Here is a 27,089-nt window from a genome sequence, read left to right on the forward strand (position 1 = left end):
TGGGATAGTTTGGATGTCTTTATCAAAATGGCTGCAAGAGTGGATTGTCGGAAAGAGTTGCACAGTAGATGGCACTGATCTATCAAGTGATCTCAATAACAGACCTACGAACCAGAAGAGGCTGCTGAATACGTGTTACTGCATGTGAGGATATTAGTAAGATGTAAAAATGTCACAATTCAACGTGACCTGAAATCTAATTCCCTCAGTTTATGTCTCACATCCTGAATGAACTCATGGGGTTACTTCTGATCTCGTTTTGCTCTGTCGAGGCACTTCAGTTGGTCAACCCTTCAATACAGTGTGAGCTTGGTCGGTCGTCACTCACGCAATACGGGCTTGATTTGATCTCCGAAGCCTGCAAAACGATGAACCCATCAGAAAAACAACACTATGTCGAGGACCAGGCTTAAGATAACACATACCTGGGGAAAGGAAAACAAAACCGAAAAGTAAATCAAAAAGTTAAAGGAATTATAAAACATAAACAGGTATTGTGGTTGTTGTAAGCCCCAAAACCTCCCCACTTCAATCCCTCCCTCCCACCGTTCCCCAGCCTGAGGCTAGTCACTCCGAAAGTCTTCCTCTATCCCTGGAAATCGCTTCTTCTCCAGGGTCCCTGTCAGGGGCCTGGAGCTGCTGCCTCCAGGGGACTCCAGGAAGTTCTTGGGCTCGTTGGTGTGGTAGCTGCCCTTGTATCGGTACAGATAGATGTAGATGCTGTACAGACCTATGAACAGCAATATCACGGCCGCGATGACAACAACTAGAGGGAGAAACACACACAGTCAAGGTGTGGTTAAAAAAGCAAACAGCTGAAAATCCATTGTTCGTCACAGTAGGGTTCTAGGACTCACGTTGGAATTGCCACTGTGAAAAGATATACCTGTATCTCGATGGATGACACAAATATCCCTTTCAATCAATATCATTATGACTCAGTTGGTTCTCTGCCAAACTCACTTAACTTCCCTTTAGAGACAAGCGGAATCATTTCTTATACAGCCACATATTGTTATGAGGGAGCCATCCATCTCAAATGATGTCCAATAACTGGAGGAGGTCGGCAAGGGGACGGCAGGACCGGCCCAGACATCAGAAATCAAACTCAGATGTTCTGTGTTACCATAACACCCCAGTACAGATTTATCCAGTACATTAAGCTGAAGCATATATCTGTGATGAATAGTGGAGGGAGGGGCAGCTCTAAATATAGTTGATCCGGTGAGGATCTCAGACAGGGATAGAGTACAGACTACAGACTCTCTGAGCTGCTGTCTAGTCCTGGGCTTCCTTCGCCTCTCATATTCAGCAGACACAAGAAAATATCCTTCTACGTTCCAGCATTTGTTCTTGTACATGTCACATTTTTTGCTTTTAGCGTGAGGACGTAAAGCCTATTCTGGAATCTGATAGTCTCAGATTTTAGGATTAGGGGATTTTAGGAAAATAAAAATGAGAATTTCAACTACTGCCGATCTGTGTCAGTAGGGGAGAGAGAGAGGTAGCAAGAGGAAGAGAGAGGGAGAGGTAGTAAGAGGAAGAGAGAGAGGGAGAGAGTGAGAGGAGGCTTAATCTGAATCTTGAGGTAAACTAAGGTCAGGACTCACAGATGGCAGACAACAGATGAACACTTACATTAATAGATTTCACAAAAATCATCAAAGTATAGTTTAATGAGAAATGAGTCACATTATTGTGAATCGTAAGCAGTAAAGACTTACCTGTCAACCAAAACAGGCCTAGGTCATCGTGGATATAGATGTATTCTGAAATGAAAAAAATACATCAATTATGTTATTATGGGGAACTTATACTATCATCACTAGGTCATGATTGCTGATGGGATATGTAGTCCCGTGTAAAGTAGATCTACTGAAGGCTTCTGGGATATGTCGTCTCACCTATAGAAGTGAACCAGTGGTCCGCCTCCCAGGGGACATATCCATGGACAGGAGGGAAGGCCCCACAGTTAGACTCGGAGACGAAGCCCTGCACGGTGACCGGCGGTTCCGTCTCGTTCGGCCGGAAGAGGGTCTTAAGAGGGGCGTAGATGTTGTACCTCACCCCAGATATACAGCCCACCAGACCAGGACTGTTATGCCTCTGGATCTCATAGTCAATGTCACCCACCTCTGAGGGGGTTAGAGAGAGGGACAGAGGAGTTACAATGTGCACATCCACCTCAACTAATTCCCAAACTTACAGTGGAGTGGGACAACTGATACCTTACTTCCATGGGTAACAGTTTATTTGGATAGTCCATCTGTAGATGCTCTAAAGACTATCAGTAACATTTCAACTATCTACAAACCCTAGTTCCTAACCCTAACCCTTATGCTAACCCTAAACTTAACTCTTACCCTAACCATTATTCTAACCCTAACTGTAACCATAACCTTAGCAAGCAGTTGTTTATCAACAGATAGTTTGTCGATAGTATGACCATCTGTAGAGCACCTACAGATGGACTATACGGACTATCCAAATAAAGTGTGACCAAATCAATTCTCAAGAGGAAAGCAGAAATGTTTCAGCGGGGGGGGGGGTGAAATGTAAATTACCCATCACTCTCCCCAGGAAGATGTTCTTGGGTGAGTCAAACCTGCCGTCCTCCACTAGGGTGATCTTCTCCACTATCGGCTCCATGTAGTCCACCTAGGAGTTACACACATCACCACAAACACATTGATGTTCACACACAACCATAAACATGAACAAATAAATCAAAGACTGAAAATACACAAATGCACACAACTTACAAACCAAGCAATGTGGTACCAGACAATACTGATTTGTGATTGACTTTTAAACTGTGGTGAAGGAGGTAGGTAGTGTTAACAGGTGTAGACATTGGGGTGGAGCATCAGCGCACCTGTGTCCTGATGGTCCTGTTGTGTCTGGTTATGTTGACGTAATGGGGGTATCCATCTGCCAGGTTCCTGAAGGACAACTGGTACTTGTGGGTAATCAACCCCAACCTATACCTCATGTCTAAGGTTCCTGTGTAGGGATGGTGCAACAATTCACTCCACAGTTCATAACGTAAGGCATTAAAACATTATATTTCCATGAACTATTGTGAGGAGTATGGCTTGTGGCTGCTTTGCGTGAGGTATCGTTGTCTCTACCTTCTTGCCCTTTGTGCTGTTGTCTGTGCCCAATAATGTTTGTACTATGTTTTGTTCTGCTACCATGTTGTGCTACTGCCATGTTGCGTTGCTACCATGTTGTTGTCATGTTGTGTTGCTACCATGCTGTGTTGTCATGTGTTGCTGCCTTGCTATGTTGTTGTATTATAGGTATCTCTTTATGTAGTGTTGTGGTGTCTCTTGTCATGATGTGTGTTTTGTCCCCCCCCAATTAAAAAAAAATAATCCCAGCCCCTGTCCCCGCAGGAGAACTTTTGCCTCTTGGTAGGCCGTCATTGTAAATAAGAATTTGTTCTTAACTGACTTGCTTAGTTAAAGAAAAAATTAATTAAAAAGATTGTAAAGTACAGTGATATATTTTTGTCCAAGGCCTATCTTTGTTTTGTGTTTCCACTCAAATAAATGGGATGACTAAAGAACATACCACAGGAGGTTGGTGGCACCTTAATCGGGGAGGACAGGCTCGTGGTAACGGCTGGAGCGGAATCAGTGGAATGTCATTCCATTTGCAACCTTCCAGCCATTATTATGAGCCGTCCTCCCCTCAGCAGCCTCCCGTGGAACATACAGTAATCCAACTTCAATCAGGGACAGTAAAATCTTCATTCAAAAGCCAGGTCAAACGAACACTCTCTGCCTTGAATCTTAACCACGATAACCCATAATGTTAAAGCGCTCCTCCCTGCCGAGCGTTCCTACCATCTTTCTTCAGGATGACAGCCATGTAGTCCTGGACGAAAGAGCTGATGTAGAGCAGTACAGCCGGCGTCTGGAAGGTACTGAAGCTGAACTCTATCTCATCACTGGTGTCGTTGTAGCCCAGGCTGAAGTTGTGGTAGTGGGGGTCCAGCCAGTTAGCCCACCACTCCTCATTGGTCGTAGGCTTCTTTCTGATGTTGTAGCGCAACCACGAGCCTATCTCAAAGTAGGCCCCAATGTCTAAGGGGGTACAAACAGGATCAAGTTGAGCTTAAATGCCTATTTCGATTATGAAACTTTGTGGTTATCGCCAACACTGTCAAAAATAAATCAAGGTTTTTGTTACTGTAACCCAGTGTGCTTAAGGCAGTCTTAGTGATTCTGGGGCTCCATGAATAACCGAGGTAACCTGTGTAGAGCTCACCTTTGTGGCAGTAGAATCCGTCGAAGGCAGTGTTGCCGCAGTCACAGGTGTAGGCTGCGTAGCCCTCGATACACTGGGCGGCGTTTCGACACGGTATGGTCGCGTTCAGACACTGGCCCGTACAGTTCCGCCGTATACCCTGTTCTTCATTCGCTTTGCCTTCCAAGTTAAGGGTTACACCGTTCATTCGTAACCCTCGGAGACAGCCCAGGAATGGCCACAGCGTGCGATTGGCTGCGCCTGGATATATTGGGACACCGTCAGTTAATCATCACATTGCAAAGTTTAGCATTTTGGATTAAGAAGAATAAATAAGTGTTCGTTATAAGAACAAAAAAACGTCTGTTTCCCATGCTGTAGTGCTGTTTAAACTCATAGGAGTGGACTACATCAACGGGAGAAGTCGAAAATCCTTGTCAACTACCACCCCGCCATCCCCAGCCCCAGCAGCCAGGTGACGTACCCACGAGGAGAGGGTGGGTGAACTCCATGGTGACAAAGGTCTGGCCAGGGAAGCGTCTCACAGCCCATGGCTGGTAGTCCACTTTGATCCTGGCCAACTTCACGTTGAGCTCTGCCTGGACAAAATGCCACTCGTTGTCGTTTAGAGGCACCGGCGAGCGTAGCGTCACGTTGAGGATGCCGTCTCCCACCATGAATATGAAGACCAGGTTCTGGGTGGCTGGGAGAAGGATGAAGAAGAGACAAAACAGAATGAGGGATGAAATATATTATAGAAATAAATACAGGAAAATATTGATAATATCATTTGTAAACCTTTTCATTCATGAAGTTTCATTGCACGGAAATTGTAATTCGGGAATTATGTTTCCTGCCTTTGTCCTATGTGGCTCAGTCGGTAGAGCATGGTACTTACCATGCCAAAGGTTGTGGGTTTGATTCCCGCTGGGGCCAACCATATGTAAATTGTATACACACATGACTGTAAGTCGCTTTGGAGAAAAGCGTCTTTTAATAGTGTATATTATATGACTATATATGAGTAATTTCCTGATTCACACTAGGTAATCTGTGGTAATTTACTGTTGAGCTCAATGCGTATGAAGTTACGGAGCCAGTCGTCTGAGTTCTCCAGGAAGACTCCGTGGGGGCGGTAGGTTTTAAAGTGGAAGGAGATGTCGACGGTGCTGCCTGGCCTGAAGGTGGGGAACTCGATGTAGGTTGGCTTGGTGAACGATATGGTATTCCAGATGCTCCCTGTGAGGACAAAGAGGCCATGAGATCCAAACCAGAACCACGATAAACAATCATTTGACAAATTATATACCGCAGAATGGTTTTACTACAACTCACTGTCGCCGTGGCAACGTAGGGGCCCAAGGCTGATGTGGGCCTTCGACCCGGTCCTGTTGGTGTCCCCCACCACCACCTTCCTCACTGGGAGGTGGTCCTTCCACATCAGATAGCCCTTGTCTGAGTACCTGCACAACAGGTTCCATTTGTACAGTAATGTATATCAATCTATGAAAACACTTTTCTAAATGTTATAGAAAAGAGTCTTTCAAATCCTGTCTCTCTCACCATTGGCGGTAGTCAGCGTCACAGTTACAGTGAAACCTGGCGTCAGTGCAGGTCTGGTTTATAGCACAGCCACACTTCCCACTCTCAGGGAAAGCCCCGCCCCAGTACTCGTGACTCTCGTTATTTCGACCAATCCAGAAACTGTACGGTCTCCCATCTGAATGACATGACAATAGAGCAAAGGAATGTGATTATTATGATTTAATCATTGAAATGTTCTATGATATATATACAAACAGGTACAGATTCAGGTGCTTTCAATAGCTACCATTGCCCATAGGCCCTAACCACTCCTACTCACTGGGCGTGTTGAGGATGCGTGACTTGTAGCAGGAGTAGTCGATCCACTGTTCACAGTACATGGAGGTGTTGGCCAGTGCTGAGACATCGTCCCAGGAGGCATTCCAGTAGTTGACGTTTCCTATGTAAGGACGGTCCACCGTGCTACCGGCCACCTTGATGCCGTCGATACGGTCATGCATCACTATCGTCCATGCCTTGTCGGCTTTGTCAACAGACAAGGAAGGGGTTGACATTAAAGGGTAAAAATGTATGATTGCGTAAGTGAGAAAGAGAGAGAAAACTAGCGAGAGACAACGTGAGAGATAGCACATCTACTACTGAGGAATCTGTTTTTGTGCCATGCTGTGTCCAGAGAGCTGATATTATCACAGACAGCTCTAACGCAGTAGACCCTGACTAATCTACGGGATTTATATGGAACCTACAGTAATAGGTTTCGGTTAATTGGATAGGATTGGATGGAGAATACTCTGTCCCCACAACCAATTACTGATCTGGCCCCAAACTGGTTCTCCATTGTCCTTGGTGGAGTTCATTATTACATGATCAACATCCAACAGATGGCCCTGCTGTCTCCTCTGCTGCTGCTGTAGCCTTCTCATTCCTCATGGAACATACAGTCAACATTCACCTCAACCTGAACACAGTTTCATATCAGGGTCTCTGCCTCAACATGTTCAATAACAGTCCATTTCTGAAAGGTACTGTAAGCACTGACTACCGCTATGTTCGATATGCACCATGGAGTCATGTTGGTCAGATGGTAAAATATAACTAGTATGCTAGTGCATTTTATGAATGTAGAAAGTACATTTGAAAAGCCAGTCACTCACATTTCATCGTGCAGTACACCTCGAATGGTTTCAAGGGTCCGCTCAGGTCCGGGTCTATGGTATAATTCCCTGACCAGGATTTGCCAGTAAGTCTGTAGGCCTCACACGACTCTTTGTAGACCGCTGTTGGGGAAGAGAGAAGTCGTATTTTAACTTACACCAGCAAGGTTTTAATGATGACATGGGTCTGTCTCACACTACCGCAGTATATAGGCCTCAACAAACTGGTTGTTACACTGGTGAGGCTACGACAACACGCTGTCATTAGTACTCGTAAACAACATTAGGCTCTCGCAGGAAATACTCACACATATGGCACACCTCCCCTTTGTAGCCTGTGTTCTCACACAGACATATGAAGTCATCCCAGGACTGGATGCATCTGCCCTCGTGTTCACAGGGGTTTGGAGTACATCTAGAGAGCATACCATGCAGGAGTGTGGGTAAAAGTGAAAAGTGAAATGGGGCATGTACAGTGCATTCGGAAAGTATTCAGACCCCTTGACTTTGGCCACATTTTGTTACGTTACAGCCTTATTCTAAAATGGATTAAATGATTGTTTTCCCTCAACAATCTACACACAATACCCCCTAATGACAAAACAGTCGGGCAGTATTATTGGTTGTTTGACTGCGAGCATTTGATGAAAAGCACACAGCATCTTAATTTGAGATATTTGAAACATTCTGTGAAAACCAGCGCATTTATGAGCGCATTCGATGCAGATTAGGGGAGACGGGGGCTAATAGCGGGGATATACAGTAGGATACTGAATATAGGCTATTCACGTTGTAGCTAGAGCGGTTATTGCGCTGTTTCCTCCCGCATGTTGTTGGAAGACCAAAGCCAAAATAATATGAAGATTGGGGCACACAAGTGATGCTTGATGATAATCATAGATGGATTTAACGTGAGCATTTTTGTCCAATAAATAAACAGCTTACATGGACACGTGGTTTTGGTTAGGAATTTTTGTTTGTTTGATATTTGGCAATGTGAAACCAACCCGAACCAAATGAAAAAAAATACAATGTAACAAATAATAGAACTCTGAATCGAACTATAGCTCAAAAACTATGTGTGAAAATACTCTGAAACACCAGGAAACCAGGATGACTCTGAACCACCCAGGTTGACTGCTCAACAGACATAGTCATGCTGATTCCCTCGTGAAACAGAGCAGGCACCGAGAAAGTATCATAAATCATAAAGCAGATGAATACGTAACATACTGATGCAAGCATGCGATAAGAATACATACTAGTACACAAAATGGCGCTCCTCCTGAATCTTTTTCATAAAAAAAGGAGGGGAGAAGTGGAAGAGGAGACAGGATTGACTGTAGAAAACTGTGGACTGAAGTTTACGTGACATTACATTGACATTTTTCTAAAATGTTGATCTCGCAAACGTTTTGCAGTGAGAGAGGTTACATGTGGCGTGGCCGTCAAAAAAACGTTATATCATATACCTAGGATACCATAACAAGGAACCTACTCTGGTGTAAATAATCCTCCCTGTCCAGGCAGGTGTATTCAACTGAGCATAGCCCCTGTCATCTCCTGGAGGTGTCTGAGTGTTATAAGTCCCACATCTGCCATAGGGGCTGAGATGAGAGGCCAACTCAGAATGATTCATCCCTATAGCAATGAGCCTTGACTCTGTCTGTCACATTGGTCCATCAGGAATCAGGATGGAACATTCCAACCCTATCTCTGCACTCCACTGATATTACAAGGCTGAGTATAGCGTTTTGGAATGCATCCAATCAGTTTACCCATGGATTCATCATGGATACTGTATGTAACCTTTGCCCTTGTGCTACTACTGTCTAGCCCAGGACTGGGCAAAGGCCAGCCCGGGGGCCGTATGCAGCCCACGACCTGATTCAATACGGCCCACGGAAACATGCTCAGATAACGTAAAGAATTTGCGATAGTAAAGTTTTAAAAAACGTATTTGTTATTCAAATTAAAAGCCTAATGAATACTCACCTTTGTGTAATGATTTAACTCCCACCGCTTGTGGGACATTTCTTTTGAAGGCACGTATAAATAACAACTGCACGAGGACAGACTGACTGACAGACACGTCACAGTTACAAATAGTAGCTAGCTAGAAATTGCGCCCAAAAAAATGAGTTTTTCAAAGATTTCAAAGAAAAGGAAAGTAGACAATGAATGTAGGGTGTTCCAGCAAGAGTTGACATCGAAATATTTCTGTATTGAGGTATCAGGGGAAACTGTGTGCTTAGTGTGCAAAGAGAGCATTGCTGTCTTGAAAGACTACAACTTGTCCCGACACTTCCAGACGAAGCATGCAGAGAAATATAGGAATGTCTTCTGAGCAGAGGGCAAGTGCATCGAAAGAGTTGCTTTCTCAGTTGAAAAAGCAGCAAGGACTTTTCACAAAACTGCATTCAGCAAACGACAGAATTGTGAGAGCTAGCTATGTACTGTCCCACAAAATTGCTAAACATAGCAAGCCATTCGCTGAGGGTGAATTCATTAAAGAATGTTTAATTGACACTGCAGCAATACTTTGCCCCAACAAGAAAGAGCTGTTTGAAAATGTTTCCCTGTCAAGACGAACAGTGACACGGTGTGTTGAGGACATCACAGAGAATATGAAAAACAGTTGAAAGACAAGGTAAAGGATTTCACCTATATCTCCTTGGCCCTGGATGAGAACAGTGATGCATGTGACACGGCGCAGTTGCTGATATTCTTACAAGGCATAAGCCCAGACTTTGAAATTACAAAGGAGCTTGCTTCAGTGCAGTCAACGAAGAGCACAACCACAGGGAAAGATTTATTGGAGGAGGTTAATTAATAAGTGTGTGGCAAAGCTGGGACTGAGTTTTGAAAAGTTATCCAGTGTGACCACTGATGGGTGCCCAAACTTGACAGGAAAAAAACATTGGCCTTTTGAAAAGGATACAAAATCAAGTAGCTGAGCTGAACCCAGATCAGAAAATGATTGCATTATTCATCGGAAGGTGCTCTGTAAATGTGTTCTGTAAATAAGCCATGTTGTGGATACAGTCACTAACGTGGTAAACTTCATAAGAACAAAATCTTTAAACCACAGGCAGTTTGTCGCTGTAACGCTCGTCGTAATCCTCCTCGTCTGAGGAGGAGCAAGGATCGGACCAAAGCGCAGCGTGGTTTGAATACATACTTTAATTATTTAAACGAAGACGAAAAACACTTGACAAAATACAAAACGACGTAAACGAACGAAAACAGTACCGTGTGGCGAACAAACACAGACACGGCAACAATCACCCACAAACAAACAGTGAAAACAGTCAACCTTAATATGGTTCCCAATCAGAGACAATGACAAACACCTGCCTCTGATTGAGAACCATATTAGGCCAAACAATAAACCCAACATAGAAACACATAACATAGAATGCCCACCCAGCTCACGTCCTGACCAACTAAACAAGACTGAACAAAGGAAATAAGGTCAGGAACGTGACAGTCGCACTGTTGGAAGAGACAGAGTCGGGTCATGCAGATCTCCCCTACCACACAAACGTGAGATGGCTGAGTTTGGGGAAGGTGTTTAAAAGGGTGTGGAACCTGAAGTCAGAGATTGCTGAGTTTTTGCAAATGAAAGGATAATACGTGGATTTCCCTCAACTGCAAGATAAAGAATGATTGGCTGATTTTGCCTTCACCATGGACATCATGGCCCTCATGAATGAACTGAATTCCAAACTACAAGGGAAGGGCCTTTTTGCACATCAGATGTACAGCCTATAAGGACACAAGGCGAGACCCAGATGCAGATGGTTTGAGTCTATGATATTTATTACATCCAAAAGTGGTAGGCAAGAGAATGGTCGTGGACAGGCAAAAGATCAAAACCAGTTCAGAGTCCAGGAGGTACAGTGTGGCAGGCAGGCTCAAGGTCAGGGCAGGCAGGTACAGAGTCCAGAAAACAGGCAAGGGTCAAAACCGGGAGGACTCGTAAAAGAGAATAGAAAAAGGAAGGCACACGGGAAAAACACACTGGTTGACTTGACCATACAAGATGAGCTGGCACCGAGAGACAGGAAACACAGGGATATATACACCAGGGATAACAAGCGACACCTGGAGGGGGTGGAGACAATAACAAGGACAGGTGAAACTGATCAGGGTGTGACACAGCCTTGTCAAAGCCTTCAAGGGAAAATTACTCCTCCTAACCCACCAAGTAGAAGCTAACAATCTCACCCACCTTCCGACACTACTAGTCTGTTCCCTATCAGATGACCAGTGGGAGGAGTATACATCGCTGCTGCTTTAAACGGTGAGTTTTCTCGTCGTTTTGAGGATTTCAAAGTGTTGGAAAATGACGTTGTTGGTTTCCTCTCCTTTCACCTTCAATGTGGATAACGCTCCTACTGACAATGTCACTGACAAGGTTCTATGCATCTCTTGATGAACAAAACTTTCCAAAGATTAGGAGTCACGCTCAGAAGATTTTCAGTGAAGAAATGTAACAAGTCAAGGCACAGATCATCTCTTACTGACTCTCACCTCTCAGCAATCCTGCGCATAGCGACGTCAGAAACTACACCTGACTTCACTGCTCTAGTCAATGCCCATCAGAGACTTCACTCCTCATACTGATTGAGTAGTTTAAATGTAATGTTGAGCGCTCTCTCTGTCTTGTGTTTTTGTGCATAACCGTTAAAGAGTTCCGTGGTGCTGAATGCACAGTGTACTTTTCCCTCCGTGTAGTTCATTGCCTGTTTTAATAAAGAAAATACCTACCAAAAGGAGAACATGGATGTGATTTATTTCTGTGCATTTTAAAATAAGTAGCATATTTGGATGTGATTTAGAGTAGATATATCTGTCAATAAAGTCATACACATGAAGTATGATTCTGGCCCGCGATGGCAAAAATATATTCTGTTGCCCTCCATGGAAAATAATTGCCCAGGCCTGGTCTAGCCTGTTGCAAACAAACCATAGTATCTTAGTCTGTGCCCCTGCCCCTCTGCCAACCTCCTCCTCCTCATATATGTCTCTGATGCCCCCCTCCCTCTGCTCTGTCACTGATGCCTCCTACCTGTCAGTGATACCACAGGTGCCCAGCAACAGTTCAGCGTAGCGTCCCCAGCGTCGCTGCAGGATGATGTCGATGTCCACCGGCTCGTTGTCGATAAAGATCTGCTGCATGCAGCCGTGGAAGTGGTTCAGCTTGGTCTCACACTTCCTGATCGTGTTGTTCGTCTTCGGACACCCTGAGGATCAAAGCACAGAGGGAGGTATGAAGATATGTTCCTACTGGGTTGTTATTTTGATAGTGAGAACATCAAAACGGTGGCTAGCGGTTAAAAGCGTTGGGCCAGTAACAGAATGGTCACTGGTTCAAATCCCCAAGCTGACTAGGTGATAAATCTGCTGATGTGACCTTGAGCAAGGCACTTAACCCTAATTGCTCCTGTAAGTCGCTCTGGAGAAGAGCGTCTGCTAAATGACAAACAAATCAAATATTAAACAAATTATGTAGATGAACAGTGTTCTGGTATATAAGAGCAAAGGTAGTGCACATTTGGGATAAGAGCAAAGGGAATTGGGTGCCATTTGGGATGTACCCCAGGTCTGGTCAACAGCTCACTTCCAGCGGTTGCTATGGTAATGTATGTTGATGTTGGGAACAGTAAAGTGAAGAGCCAGAACCGGTGTGGTGAACAGCTCACCTCCAATGGTTGCTATGGTAATGTATGTTGATGTTGGGAACAGTAAAGTGAAGAGCCAGAACAGGTGTGGTGAACAGCTCACCTCCAATGGTTGCTATGGTAATGCATGTTGATGTTGGGAACAGTAAAGTGAAGAGCCAGAACAGGTGTGGTGAACAACTCACCTCCAAAGAAGTAGCGGTCCCCTGTGCGGACAGTGAAGGGGTTGGTGATTTTCAGCGGAGAGCCCTCCTCCTCATCTATGGTGATGGACAGTAGGTTGTCCCTGGCTGCTACGTCTACCGTGTGCCAGAAACCATCATTCAAACGGTAACCTGAAGAGGAGAACAAACGGAAACAATATTAGAACATCTTTAGATGTAATGAATGAGCAATCGGTATGAATGCAACATAATACAGTATTCATTTCCCAAAGCTGCCTCTTCTACCCTCTCAACAAATGTTCTGCACATTACTTATAATTTGTAGAAGGGTAAGAATTTATTAACGAGGCAGGGTGAGTTCAGTTCCACATTTTGGCTCACCTGCTGCGAACTGTAGTTTCTTCTTGCCTGGCTGAAAGAGTGTGACATTGACCTGTCCTTCACTTAGGCCCAGCTCCAAGGCTCCCAGGTCGTCAGCGAAGCGTGTAAACATCAGCAGGCCTGTGTAGTCCCAGGAACGGAACTTAAACTTGACAAACATCCGAGGCTTCCTGAAGAACCCAGGCACCTGCAGGTAGTTGTTGGGCCCGGCGAAGGTCATGGGTTTCCACAGGATGTCACGACACGCGTAGTGCATCTTCTTCTGAGAGAAAAGAACACGAGGTACGAGGAAGGAATAATTGCATTTACAACTAACTACGGAAGAAAGATTAGCAACATCACTGTAGGTCACAGGTAAATCGTGTGTGTGTGTAGGTAAACAAGTACGTGATGCAGAGGTGAAGTCTGATGAGAAGCTACACCTGCCGAGGGATGCGTATCTCAGGCTCCTGGTCCTGGGCCATGTTGATGACGTTGATCCCATTGATGAAGACGTTCTCCAGGCAGCCACGGAAGTTAGGAACCTCTGGGAGGTGGGGCACATTGGGCTCAATCACTCCGCCCACAAACATCTAGGAGAGTACCAGCAGAGGAATAACTTAGATACATGTACCCTTATGATCAATGGAATATTATACTCAAAGGCACACATTTATTTGTAGGTTTAGATCATGTGTATATCAACAAAGTACACCCTGAATGACTAGCAGGCGCCAGGTAAATAGTAGGCTGATCCCTGTCTACGACCATTGACCCCTTCAATGACCACTTCATTCCTGTCCTTATGGACCACTGTCACAAGCCTGACTCCAAACTCTCCAGGCCCACTACCTTCTAATGTTCAGCAACAAAAAACATGTCCAGACATGTCTAGTTCTACGACCAACCTGAGTGTCCAGGTCTATGTAGGTGAAATCTCCTTTGCTAATGGCCGTCTCAGTGTGGGCGTCCACTGTGAAGTTGACCTGTCGACCGTAGCGCTTGATGGTGACGTAATGCCAGTGCTGGTCATCTAGTATGTTGCCAACGGTCATTGTGGTCTGACCGTCCACCTGGTTGACCATACTGCTTCCTTTGATAGGAGAACGGAAATGAATGACGTAAGAATTTGATAGGATGATGGGAGTACTCCTGGGTAAAACTCACTCAATAATCAAGTTCGCTATAGTTCGCTACAGTTCGCTATAGTTCAAGCTATAGCTATACTGTATGCCCTTTAGCAGATGCTTTCATCCAAAGCGACTTACCGTTACGCGTGTATACATTTTTCTATAAATGTTTCCTTTAGAGAAGGTGGAGCTGAAGTAATGGCTATACCAACCTGAGTTCTCCTCACAGATACAGAAGCCTAATGTCTGCTTCATCAGTAATGGAGGATTGACAGGGATATTCACGCCCTAATCTAGGAAACTGAACCCCTAAGTCATATCCCAGCCTATTGTGGGGTTTTTATAAGGTTTTTTGACATGCTTAACTAACTATAGCTAGTAGGGCTTCTTATGCATTAAAGTTTGAATTACTGACTCATGTGAACCTGCATTTTCCATTGGTCTCTACTCTTACCAGTGCTCAGGGCCTAACCATGAATAGCAGCCTGAAATGTGTGTGTGTTAAAGAGAGCGCTGTACTGTGTGAAATATGTGTGTATGCAACAAATGTATCTGAGCTAAGATATGAACAGCAGTGTGAAATGTGTGTGTGTTAAAAAAGGGCGCTGTACTGTGTGACCGAGACTGTGCTAATCTTAGAGAGGCACAGGAGGGGGGTGAATCAGGAGACTGCTGACTGTGGTGTACAATAGACAATAACAGATAAACTATACACACGAAGAACATATGTGAGGTTCTGAGTTATGCACTATAACCCAATACTATAACACACGTGATTGAATATTAGCAACTGTATTATATGTGATTGAATACTATAACAAACGTGATTGAATATTAGCTAACTGTTGGTCTGGGCGCCTGGATGTCTGTGTGTGTGTGTGCTGGAAGTAACAGTTAGCCTCAGATAAGAGTGCTGGGAAGCTGTAGTTAGCCTTGAGCGAGAACAGTGGACATTGTATACAGGTGCGAATATCTCAGACAATGTTATAAAACTGTCTGACCCCAGTCTCTGGGGTGAGGGAGCGTAATCTACACAGCAACAGCGACAGGACACCAGAGAGCGCAAAGGGGCTGGGACCAGCTTATGTGCCAACACCAACGATAGGCTGGGTGAGTCTAAACCACGCCCAGTCTCTACTCTGACAGGCCGGCTCGGAAGTGGGAACTAATCTCTGTCATGAGTATAATATACTATCTTTGTCAGGAACAAGTGTCTTCTCTGTTCCACCCTGCGGGGTGGTGCAGTGAACCCGTATATACGAAAAATGTATTTGCCATTTATTAACTTTTGAATTAAACAATTATTTTAACCAAGTTCAGGTGTGATATTGTTCCTATCTCAGTTGAACATTCGCAGCCCTAACAATTGGTGACCCCGACTGTGAACTGAGGGAATTTCGCTGGACATTGAGCCGCCAGCCTTTGGCCTAGACTGTCGCCAGACGGGGTCCTCTCACAAAAAGACCGGTCTACTAAAAAACAGGTAAGCAGAGCCTATTGTTTCAAAACTGAAATTCTGCATATTGTCGTTAACCAAATTTATTTTGTGAGAAAACCTAACTGGTGTAGGTTACTAAATTTTCGAACCATATGTTCATTTCAGTAAAGTAAGGATAAAACGATTTACGTATTATTTAATTACGTACTACTTGATGGCGAATGCATTTTCAGTTGGCCAACAGAATAACAATGGAATGACTGTATGTGTATGAAGTGAAATTAAAAGCCTGATTGTGTGTGTGTATGTATGTAAGCTAGGGTTGTCTCAAATGTCTATAAGATTAGGGAAGTGAGTGAGGACAATGGCAACATAAACCACCGTGAATGGCGGAATATTGGACATAAGACAAGTTCTAATATTGAACGGCAATATACCGGGTTCACGGATTTTTATGTGTTTACATGGTGTGTTGGATATAAGACAAATTGTCGATTAATGTTTAAAGTGGACGGCAACATAGTCCAGGGAAAGGCAGAAGTATTGGAATATAAGACAAGTCTAGGTGGACCCTCGACGGCAATACACTGAGTAAGACAGGTTCCCTGTAACAAGTAAACGGCAAGACATTGGTGAAGAGAGGTTACGTTATATGCGCAAATAATTTAACGGCAATGTTTTGGAGATAAGACAAGTTTACTGATTGAATAAGACGTGTTGGATATAAGACAAGTCACACTGTATGATTGTTTTGCTTTATGATTGTATCCCTCTGTATGTATTGAATCAGGCTGTTTTATTCCAGGAAAAGTAAGGACATGTATATACATTTCGTAACCATATATTCTTAATTTGCACTATAACCACGTAATACAATCACATATCATTAATCACGCTCTCACTAGGTAATAACAGATAAAGACAAAATTATAAAACATAAAACAAAAAGAGATTAGAGACTGAGTGAAAAGCTATGCAGAGAATGGACAGAAGAGGGCAGTATTGCAGCGCTCAACGTGCTCCCAGTCGACGGGGAGCCTGGTTGAATGCTGGTGACATAACAAAAAACTTAAAACCAATTCGGAGTAGAAAGAATACAGATAATCCTCGCTGGGGGAAAGCTTTGACCTTTGAATTGTAATATTTTCTGGGAATTGTCTCGGTGCCGGAGTTTGCGAATACAGACAATTATAATTATATACTTGTTGGCGGGGAAACTCAATTATTTCAATAGTGTTGGTGGTTCAGCGGTAGAGTTTTTGCCTTCAACGCGGGAGACTGGGGTTCGTATCTCAGCCCTGACATCGATAGACTAAAATTAATTCTAAATGGTAATTCAAGTATTTATAGGTTTTGCCAGGTAAGATACGGTTGTTAGTGTTTGTTAAAGAAATGAACTGAACGTTTTAATAGGTTGTTTAGGTTGAATTGAGAGACTAATTCATTCAAAATAATAGCGAGGCGATTTCGATGGAATGCGTTGTCTTGCCTAAATGGTCCGCTGGAACAACGTATTGGGAATGGAGTCGTGTATTTAAAATACTGAATCATAGGAGAGACATTTACCTAAATCTGATGAATTCTAAAGAATAACGGGGAAATACGATAAAGTTTTGCCCATCGGAATGTTATAATTATTATGGATGATTGACATGCGATTTAAATTTAGCGAAGTATATGGTACGTTTACACTTTGGAGTAGAGAAAGTTGAGAAGTTGATTTTACTTATACGATAGTTTTGATGCACAACTCAGTTGGAGTAAGTAGATATTTTGCCTAGAGGCATGAATAAGACAGTTAGTTTTGGTATTGTATTGGCTACTAATTTTCAGGGTACGTTGCTGGAGACAGGATGATTTGTTTTGTAACGACGTAAAACAACGTCATTAGGTGGGATACACGATTACGTTACTCGAATGGATTTGGCCATTGTTCAGGTACACTATTTTCTGTACTTCTGGCAGTATAGTTTTGATTAAGAGATGTTGATTGACGTTGTAAATTCTATTCAAGATCCAACCTTTGTGATAAATTGGGTTTGGTTTATCGAACCCGTACTATTGCCTGTTGCAGTTAGTCAACAATGATTTACAGTGAACACAGGTTGAGCGCTAGTAAATGCATATCTTGATTTGAACTATACTAATCTATTTGATAAAATTACTAAACCTATATATTCAACATTTGATAATGATTGGCAAATCCGTATATTTAACCACAACTTTGAATTTAACATTGGGTATTATAGGAGGAACGGGATACAATTTGTACTTTCCCCACCGGGTGTGGTCGTATCAAATTATGCCAGAGAAAATTGTTTGTGTCATTTAGAGGGAAAATGCGTGCATTATAGCTTTGAGTCACTTTTCAAAAGTGTCTAAAAGTTCTTGGTTTTTGGTTAGGTGACACCAGGGAATTCGAACAAGAAGTAAACGTATTCTAAACGTGATCTGTTTTCATTATGGGGAACAATGAACGGCCCGCAAACTGGTATGGCTGGGAGTGTTTTATTTTAGAGGGACAGTACACGTTTATCACAGTTGTGTGAATGAGTTACATGAAACATCGGGGAAATTTAAAACGAATGATTTGAGGGTATTATCATAATTATTAGGTTTTGTTTTTGTAGTAAACGTTTGGGTTAAGGGGTTTCCGTGTTCCGAGAGACAAGATATCTTAAAGGGGTAAACTCATATATGGAATATTAGGAGTTTTATTTTCTGAGTTTTATTTAGACAAGGGACTTTTTTAAGATAAAGGGTTCTTTTAGTATGTCTAGACATGGTATGGAACACGAATGTAAGGGGGTGGTGTAACCTTTGACCTGTTTTCATTGCATTCCAAGGTGGTTTGATCACCCACAGGGGGGGGGCAGTGAAGATAATGAATTTGTGGTCATTTGGGATACTAGTTTTGAGGTTAATTGATTATAATAGAGTTTATAGCTCTTGAACATAATTGTAGTTTGAACCACAGAGGAGTCAGGATTCTGTTTTTAAACATTGGCTATGAAGGTTTTGAATTTACAACAGAAAAAATCCCATTTGTCATCGATAATAAATGGGGGAAGATATGATACATTGAGGTTTGAACAGAAGATATTTTAAGCCAATAGGGCAGGAAAATACATAAGCATTTAAATTATTAATAAAAAGAAATGAGTTTCAGTTCTTAGGAGTGGTAATTTACTGTGGATAAGGTATCCACAATGTAAAACATATATTAATTATTTATGAGACTGACTTTAAGGATAACCAATGTTATTGTTAAATAAAATAGGGGGAGAGAGCTTATTAGTAAAGAAAGGATTGACAGGGGTATATGACATATGTGATGATTTAGGATTATTGATAGGATGGAGATAGGTTGATTAAGGTTATGTAAGGACTTTAGAGATTGACACTATACGACATGTTGTTGTTTTTTAAATCCATGCTTTTAGATAAAGTCAAAACAGTGAGACACTTAGTTAATATTTCAAAGGAACACATAGTTGTTATTGACTATTATGAGAAAGAGGCAGACAGAGGGGTCTACCCCGCACTGTTGAGACCTTGAAGGTTTGAGAGCAGAGTGGAGAGGGGGGACCAGGAAATGAGCAAGGTAGGCTGTGAAATAAGATAGGAGAGAAAAGGGTTAACATATATAAGCAGCACAGATACATTTTAAAGTAGATAAGTCACTTGACATATAATTGGTAAAGGATAGATATGAATGGACGCCCAAGCCCAAGGGACAATTGGACATGTGGAAAATGAAAGGGGCGTTCCTTCATGATAATGTAGAACATAAGAATATTTTACTAATCTTACCTAAGTCATTATTTAGAATAGGTAAGGTTGATACCTGGCCAGAGCCAGGTATCAAAAGGGGGATGGGTACATTGTGGTCTAGGATAGGATATGGGGCCTATTGGATAATAAACTAATTTAAAATAAAAAATCTAGCTAACAAATAGGCATAGAAGTTAAATATATAATCAGATTGAACAAATGAGAAACTGTTTGTTAACCAAACCTGTATGTCCAAGATTTTATGCATTACAGGTGAATTAAAGGAGAAGGTGATTCACTCGACCTGGGGGCATATCGCACTTGGAGGGTGAGACACACTGACACTGCCGAATGATCACAGAGTTAAGGAGAAGAACCGTTGCTAATAGAGTTCGGGGGTCAACTCCTTAATGAAGAATCCCTGACCCCGCCCTCTCATCACTGTGTACGTTCATAGAAGTGAAAGTGTTGCTTGGTCTCTGGCTGATGATGTGTTCTCTGGGAGAGGGTGGGGCTTTACAGGACTGCTTGTAGTCCTGAGCTGTCTGATTGGGATACGATGGGGATGGTTACCATCACAGTGCTGCCAGAGCCACCACCAGTTCCAACAGACCGAGTTTCAGCCGGCCTCCTCCACCACTTCAAGACCAAGTCCCACACCATCACCTAAGCTCTCCAATCCGGTACAGGTAATAAATGTGAAAGACATCTCAGATAGTGACCAATTGGGGACTGAAACTGGTTATGAGGGAAGGGAAAATATGTGGTTGGCCTATATGAGATACACAGCCAAAACACTTAATAGAAAGAACTGTGTCGTATGTGGACATGCTAGACCTATTCTGGCTGCTCACCCATTTGCCCTAAGTAATGGGGAAGGTTGGATGTGCATATTGGAAAGTTTAAGCCAAATTCAACCCTGTGTAAAACTCTTGAGTCTTGTGTTCCCAGAAGTCCCTCCCCAGAAGGCACCGTGGGGAGTTGAGGCATATGGGGGATATTACAGCTGTAACACTGGTACAGGTAGAGGTATAGACTATGGGAGGTTCCCTACTACCGACTGCATCACTAATGTCACTATTAACTAGAGGTGTTGCTGATGTATGGTGGATGTGTGGACCTGCCAGGCGGTTGACCCCCATTTTGAAAGGAGACTGGCAGGGGACATGTGCTTTGGCCAGTCTGATAACACCATTGACTATTATTTGAGGTTACAGCTAACCACCTCCTGGGATCTGCACATGACACAGAGGCTCGGGACCAACCCAGGAGACGGCAGAAACGTGACGCTCCTTGGTCCGAGGGTACAGATAACATCCACACCAACCTGTTGGGGTCCCAATAGGGGTCCCCCACGAATTCCAGACATTAAACAGGAATGATGGCCTGTGGCATTTATTGCCCATTATTGGCCCAGCTATTGTTGATGCTAAGCAGAATGCCTGGATCAATTATATCTACTATAATCAACAATGATTTGTTAACTACACCCACACAGCACTTAAGGGGATGGCTGAACAATTGGATGCCACCTCTCGAACTGCTAGACAAAATAGACTAGCACTAGACATGATTCTGGCCAACCAGGGGGGTGTTTGTACAATGTTTGGAGAACAATGTTGCACGTTTATCCCTAACAATACCAGTCTGGATGGGAGCATTTCAAAAGCTTTGAGCGGGTTGGAAAAGTTATCTGTGGAGATGAAGGGTCTTGCAGGTGTGGAGGAGAGTGGACTGTTCTCCTGGCTGGATGGTTGGTTTGGTGAGTACACTGCATTGATGGTTACTGGATTTCTGACCCTAATAGTTGTATTTCTTATATTAATGTGCTGTGCTGCATGTATTATCCCCTGTTTGAGGAAATCTTTTACAGATGTTGCGCACGCTGCAGTTATGATGCCACTGCTTGCTCATGGGGGGATGCTGAGACTGTCTTGACAGAGGATGATCCATGGTTTGCTATAAAATAATAAAAATAAAAATTTGCTTATTTTTAGTTTTAATTCATTATTTTTTGCTTCACAATATATCTTTGTAATCTTTTACCCTGTATATTGTCCTACCTTATGTCAAGGTTTAAATTTCCTGGGTGGGAGGTAGCCAACCTAGTACCTGTTAGGGGTAGCAGGGTGGACTAGATGGTTTTTATTTTCTATACAATAAAGGTGTGTTTCTTTTAATCTTTGTATTCTGAGATCAAAAGGAGGAGTCGAAATGCAACTTAGCGTATATCATTTGTTGATTTTTTCTTTGTTGATTAAAAAATGAAATTAATTAATTAATTAATAATAAACTTTTTATTATTTTCATGAAATGCTATTAACATATTACTATAATGAGTGACACCCTTGTGGGTGTCAAAAGGGGGAATCAAAATTTCTATGTAAAGAGATCTATGAATAACACTGTTCTCCCTAAGAAGGTTATAAGTTCCTGGGTGGTAACGAGCCCACCTAGTATATGGAAAAGGGATGAAATGTTTATTGTATGTGACACCTTTCAGGTGTCAAACGGGGGAATCAAAAATGTCTATGTTGACAACTTTTAGGTGTCAAACGGGGGATTGTGGGGTTTTATAAGGTTTTTTGACATGCTTAACTAACTATAGCTAGTAGGGCTTCTTATGCATTAAAGTTTGAATTACTGACTCATGTGAACCTGCATTTTCCATTGGTCTCTACTCTTACCAGTGCTCAGGGCCTAACCATGAATAGCAGCCTGAAATGTGTGTGTGTTAAAGAGAGCGCTGTACTGTGTGAAATATGTGTGTATGCAACAAATGTATCTGAGCTAAGATATGAACAGCAGTGTGAAATGTGTGTGTGTTAAAAAAGGGCGCTGTACTGTGTGACCGAGACTGTGCTAATCTTAGAGAGGCACAGGAGGGGGGTGAATCAGGAGACTGCTGACTGTGGTGTACAATAGACAATAACAGATAAACTATACACACGAAGAACATATGTGAGGTTCTGAGTTATGCACTATAACCCAATACTATAACACACGTGATTGAATATTAGCAACTGTATTATATGTGATTGAATACTATAACAAACGTGATTGAATATTAGCTAACTGTTGGTCTGGGCGCCTGGATGTCTGTGTGTGTGTGTGCTGGAAGTAACAGTTAGCCTCAGATAAGAGTGCTGGGAAGCTGTAGTTAGCCTTGAGCGAGAACAGTGGACATTGTATACAGGTGCGAATATCTCAGACAATGTTATAAAACTGTCTGACCCCAGTCTCTGGGGTGAGGGAGCGTAATCTACACAGCAACAGCGACAGGACACCAGAGAGCGCAAAGGGGCTGGGACCAGCTTATGTGCCAACACCAACGATAGGCTGGGTGAGTCTAAACCACGCCCAGTCTCTACTCTGACAGGCCGGCTCGGAAGTGGGAACTAATCTCTGTCATGAGTATAATATACTATCTTTGTCAGGAACAAGTGTCTTCTCTGTTCCACCCTGCGGGGTGGTGCAGTGAACCCGTATATACGAAAAATGTATTTGCCATTTATTAACTTTTGAATTAAACAATTATTTTAACCAAGTTCAGGTGTGATATTGTTCCTATCTCAGTTGAACATTCGCAGCCCTAACACTATCAGATTGTATAATCACCCCACACATGAATATTTATGTTCCATTAAGCATTTCATCGTATCCTGTATCTTGTGTTTATGACAATAAACAGATTACATTTCCTTTGACTTCCATTTATTCGATTTGATCCTTCACAGACCAACTGGTCAGAGTGCTTCTTATCTGTCCTCCATCCATGGCATACAGCACTCTGACCAGTTTAGAGTCTCTGCCCAGCCGTACCCCACGCATTCCAGCTGATCCTACCTAGGCCGATGGTGAGGACGAGGCGTCCTTTCCTCAGCTCCAGGGTCAAGATGTCTCCCTGGACTCCCTCACTGTGTAGCAGCAGCCCGTCCTGCTCCAGGGTCTTAAAGTTCACGGCAAAATGGTCCTGCAGGGTCCGGAACCTCTTCCCTGGGAACATGTAGGCCACCGAGTCGTCCCCGTTCATCTGCATCACGTAGGAGTCTGGCCGAGAGAGAAGGGGAAAGTGGTTAGATGTTAGAGGTTGAATGGCACATGTGTGATCCTATGAAGATTCAAATGGTTGAGAGGCTCAAAAGTGTTCCTGTGATATGGTGTAGATAGATGTTTGATAGATACTGTTTGACGTTGGTGTCATTGAGTTGTGAGGGTCGACTCAATTGACTGTTGAGGTTTGTTACTGACTGTCAACTGTGTTAGTTGCACGACTGTTGAGTGTGCTATCTTGAGATTTCGAAGAAGACTCCGACAGCAAATGATAGTAACACTGATTCTGAAAGATGTCCTCACCGTAAGCACAGCCAAACACCTCCAGCCTGACGCCAATCTTGCCTCCATTCTCTGTGTTCCACCCCAGGGGCAGGAGGCGGATGTGTTTGGCTGTGAAGGCATAGTGGAACACATTCCTCTTCACCTGGTGGTAGTTCCAGTTCCCAGGCATCGTCTGTGCACAGCAGAGGGAGAGCGAGAGAGAAAGAGAGATAGAGAGAAGAAGAGTTATTCATTCACTAATAAACAGATGAAAACAGATTAGTGTTGTCAGACTCTCTCACTGAGGGATAATGTGGTAATGTTGTCTCTAACTGTTACTCTGTGGTGAACATTTCTAAAATGAACATGAAATCAAACAACCCACTGGGAACACACTGGTTGAATCAACGTTGTTTCCACGTTATTTCAATGAATTTCAATGATATTGCGTTGAAACAACGCAGAATAGACATTAATTTGAAGTCTGTGCCCAGTGTGAACAGACTGCCAAGGATTACATTTGAATGACTGTTTTTTTTGACCTGACGGACCCCAACCTAAATGGATAGTTCACTCAAATGTCATAATTTAATCATCTTCCTACCAGTCACTCCTAGCCTGTAGACAACTTTCAAGCTGAGAGCAAATAATAAATCATTTGAGTAAATTATCCCTTTAAACCCCCCCTCCCCCTCTCCCCTCCCTACCGAGTTCCCTCCTTTCATAACGTAAGGCGTCCAGGAGTCGGGGCGGTCACCATAGAGAAGGGTGTACTTGGTGACCCAGTCATAGGAATTGAAGGTGCCCTGGGTGGCGATGGCCTGGATGCGGTACTTCCTCTTCAGATCAATCTGCAGCCAAGGCTGTCTGTCCCGGGGGGACGGGGACCAGCCACTGCTTCCTGGAGGAGGAACGCAACGCACACACGTCATCAACCAGAACTCACACCATGTTTTCATTACACACAAAACACACACATAGATATAGGAAATATTCACACACTGGCCATGCACACACACACACACACACACACACACACACACACACACACACACACACACACACACACACACACACACACACACACACACACATACTGTAGATAATAGGCAATATACACAAGATAAATCATCCAATCACATACACAACACCAACTAGTCTACATAGAGACATAAAACAACAAATGAATCAATGAAGTAGAAAACTAACCATACAATTTGGCAAAGTTGGCTGAGTACAAAAAGTTATATCTGGAAGAGGCCAAGAAGGAGTTGGCATAGAGCGAAGATACCAGGGGATCAACACATTCATCTAGGACAAAAGATGAGAGAGAAGAGGTGGTTAAACACAGAGATTACAGTAATACTCAGACTACACAATACATCATTCTCCAAAACCGTTCAAATCACATCATAACATCAGGGATTTCAACTGAACAGAACCCAACACGTCTAGTGGTGCCTCTCCTCACACAGATAATGGACAGACGTTGGATTGCAACTAATTAGGCATTGCATAATCTGTCCTGTAGCTGGGCACAAGCTATGAACATTTAAAAAGTCTGATTTACATTCAGAGGCAGGAAAATAAAAGCACAGAATAATTTGGCCTCTCTGTGGTGTGCGGTAATAACCCTTCCACAATATGACCTCCCATCTGCACAGTGCATGGTGCAGTCATCTGTAATGCTACAGTATAAAATGGCTCCTTAAGAACAGGTGGAGCTGTACTGATGAATCTAACCATCAATCCTCCCAGATAAAGATGCAGAGACCTAACTAATGTCTTTATTTCAGCAGTAATGGATGGTGGATTGAGTCAGGCATGAAACCAGAAGCCAGTAAGTATTTTTCCACTGTGCCTGTGAGATGAATGATCGTTATCAAGAAGAGAACCTCCACCCGTCCCCTTTTTATTGAGCTAAAGAAATAAATGGAATATGCAGAGGGCTTTCAGCTTTGCAAACACATTTGGAAATGAACGGTGCGAGTGTGTGTGTCTGTTTGTGAGTGTGTGTGTGTGTGTGTGTGTGTGTGTGTGTGTGTGTGTGTGTGTGTGTGTGTGTGTGTGTGTGTGTGTGTGTGTGTGTGTGTGTGTGTGATCTGTTTTGCATGAAATAGTATGCAGTTAATGATACTGACTGTCTCTCAGGGAGATAGCTGGTGTTATTCTATGGGTGCCTAGTGGACAGATAGCAGCAAAATAAATCAGAGGCGTTCCCTCATCGTCTCATCAACCGTATGTCTCATCCGCCGTCCCCCCTACTCGATAAATACACTCAGCAATTAGGAATCACTATAATTCTGCCTAATCTTGTCATTGGCACAGATAAACCCACTATGTCCTCGCCACGGTCACTAGAAAATACTGCCATATCTTCTGCAATGTCATAACATGTCTGTTACTCCTCCGCCCAGCTCAGAGTCATGTCGATAGGTAGAAAAGGAATAGATAGAGGGATAGATGGACAAACAGGCTGAGAAGATGGAGAGAGAGAAAAAGACAAGGGGGGAAAGAAAGAGAGCCCCAAATCTCACAGTATAAAACCTGGGGAGGCTAAAACAATGCCCCCCACCCGTATGTCTTGGGAGTAATCCTCTCTGTGACACGGTTGTTGTTTAAAACTAGTTTCACCATTGTAGCTTCTATTAATACAGCCTTCTCTGAGGTCAAACCGATGAGGGAGGGAGACAGGGAGCGACAAAGAGAGGTCGAAAAAAAAGGGAGACGTTTGCAGAATTAGTATTCAGGCTGCAGAGGGAGGGAGGGAGGGTGTAGACTCATCTTTAGAACACCTCTTGAAGAGGGAGAAATTAAATGGAGACAGGAGCGTCGGAGCGGAAGAGCTCAAACAGGAACAACTATCAGGGAATAACCTCAGCTGAAGAATTAAACCTTATCTCTGGACCCTCCATACTACCCCACAGTATGATTGAACTGGTCAGGCAGAGAGGTCCATGTCACAACAGTCAGTAGTACACTATGCCACTCACTCTGAGCCTAAACACCTTCCATTTCATTCCCCACCGTCAAAACAGCTCAATCTGTCACGGGACCGTGAACGCTGTCATCCAAGGACAAGTCCATTCAGGTGGTTAGAAATCAGCTGAGCCAGAGACATGTGCTGCCTTTGACCTTGAGTGTTATAGTATACTGTCTCTGTCTGGGTATCTGAGTCTGGACTGGGTGACCTTTCTGGCCATGTCCCCTGATCCTCTCCTGCAGACATTACAGAATGAGAACTCACTGTTAATGAAGTACGTCAT

At 43.3% G+C, this 27,089-nt stretch overlaps 1 protein-coding gene across 1 annotated transcript; it reads right to left on the reverse strand.

Annotated features, from left to right (window-relative positions):
* Window positions 1–563: 563 nt before the first annotated feature.
* On the reverse strand, window positions 564–27,089 carry LOC120033971 (contactin-associated protein 1-like). The gene is made up of 24 exons (XM_038980371.1): window positions 27,071–27,089; window positions 25,033–25,134; window positions 24,531–24,724; window positions 23,863–24,016; window positions 23,353–23,556; window positions 14,073–14,257; window positions 13,608–13,757; window positions 13,186–13,441; window positions 12,826–12,975; window positions 12,028–12,202; window positions 7,262–7,368; window positions 6,954–7,076; window positions 6,119–6,322; window positions 5,818–5,974; window positions 5,590–5,717; window positions 5,320–5,493; window positions 4,739–4,957; window positions 4,276–4,515; window positions 3,852–4,091; window positions 2,876–3,003; window positions 2,565–2,658; window positions 1,905–2,135; window positions 1,725–1,769; window positions 564–766 (listed from the first exon to the last, which is right to left on the reverse strand). The coding sequence occupies exons 1-24, from the start codon at window positions 27,087–27,089 to the stop codon at window positions 564–566; spliced, it is 3,882 nt and encodes a 1,293-aa protein (XP_038836299.1).

Source organism: Salvelinus namaycush, chromosome 41 (genome assembly GCF_016432855.1).
Source record: "Salvelinus namaycush isolate Seneca chromosome 41, SaNama_1.0, whole genome shotgun sequence".
NCBI classification, from domain to species: domain Eukaryota; kingdom Metazoa; phylum Chordata; class Actinopteri; order Salmoniformes; family Salmonidae; genus Salvelinus; species Salvelinus namaycush.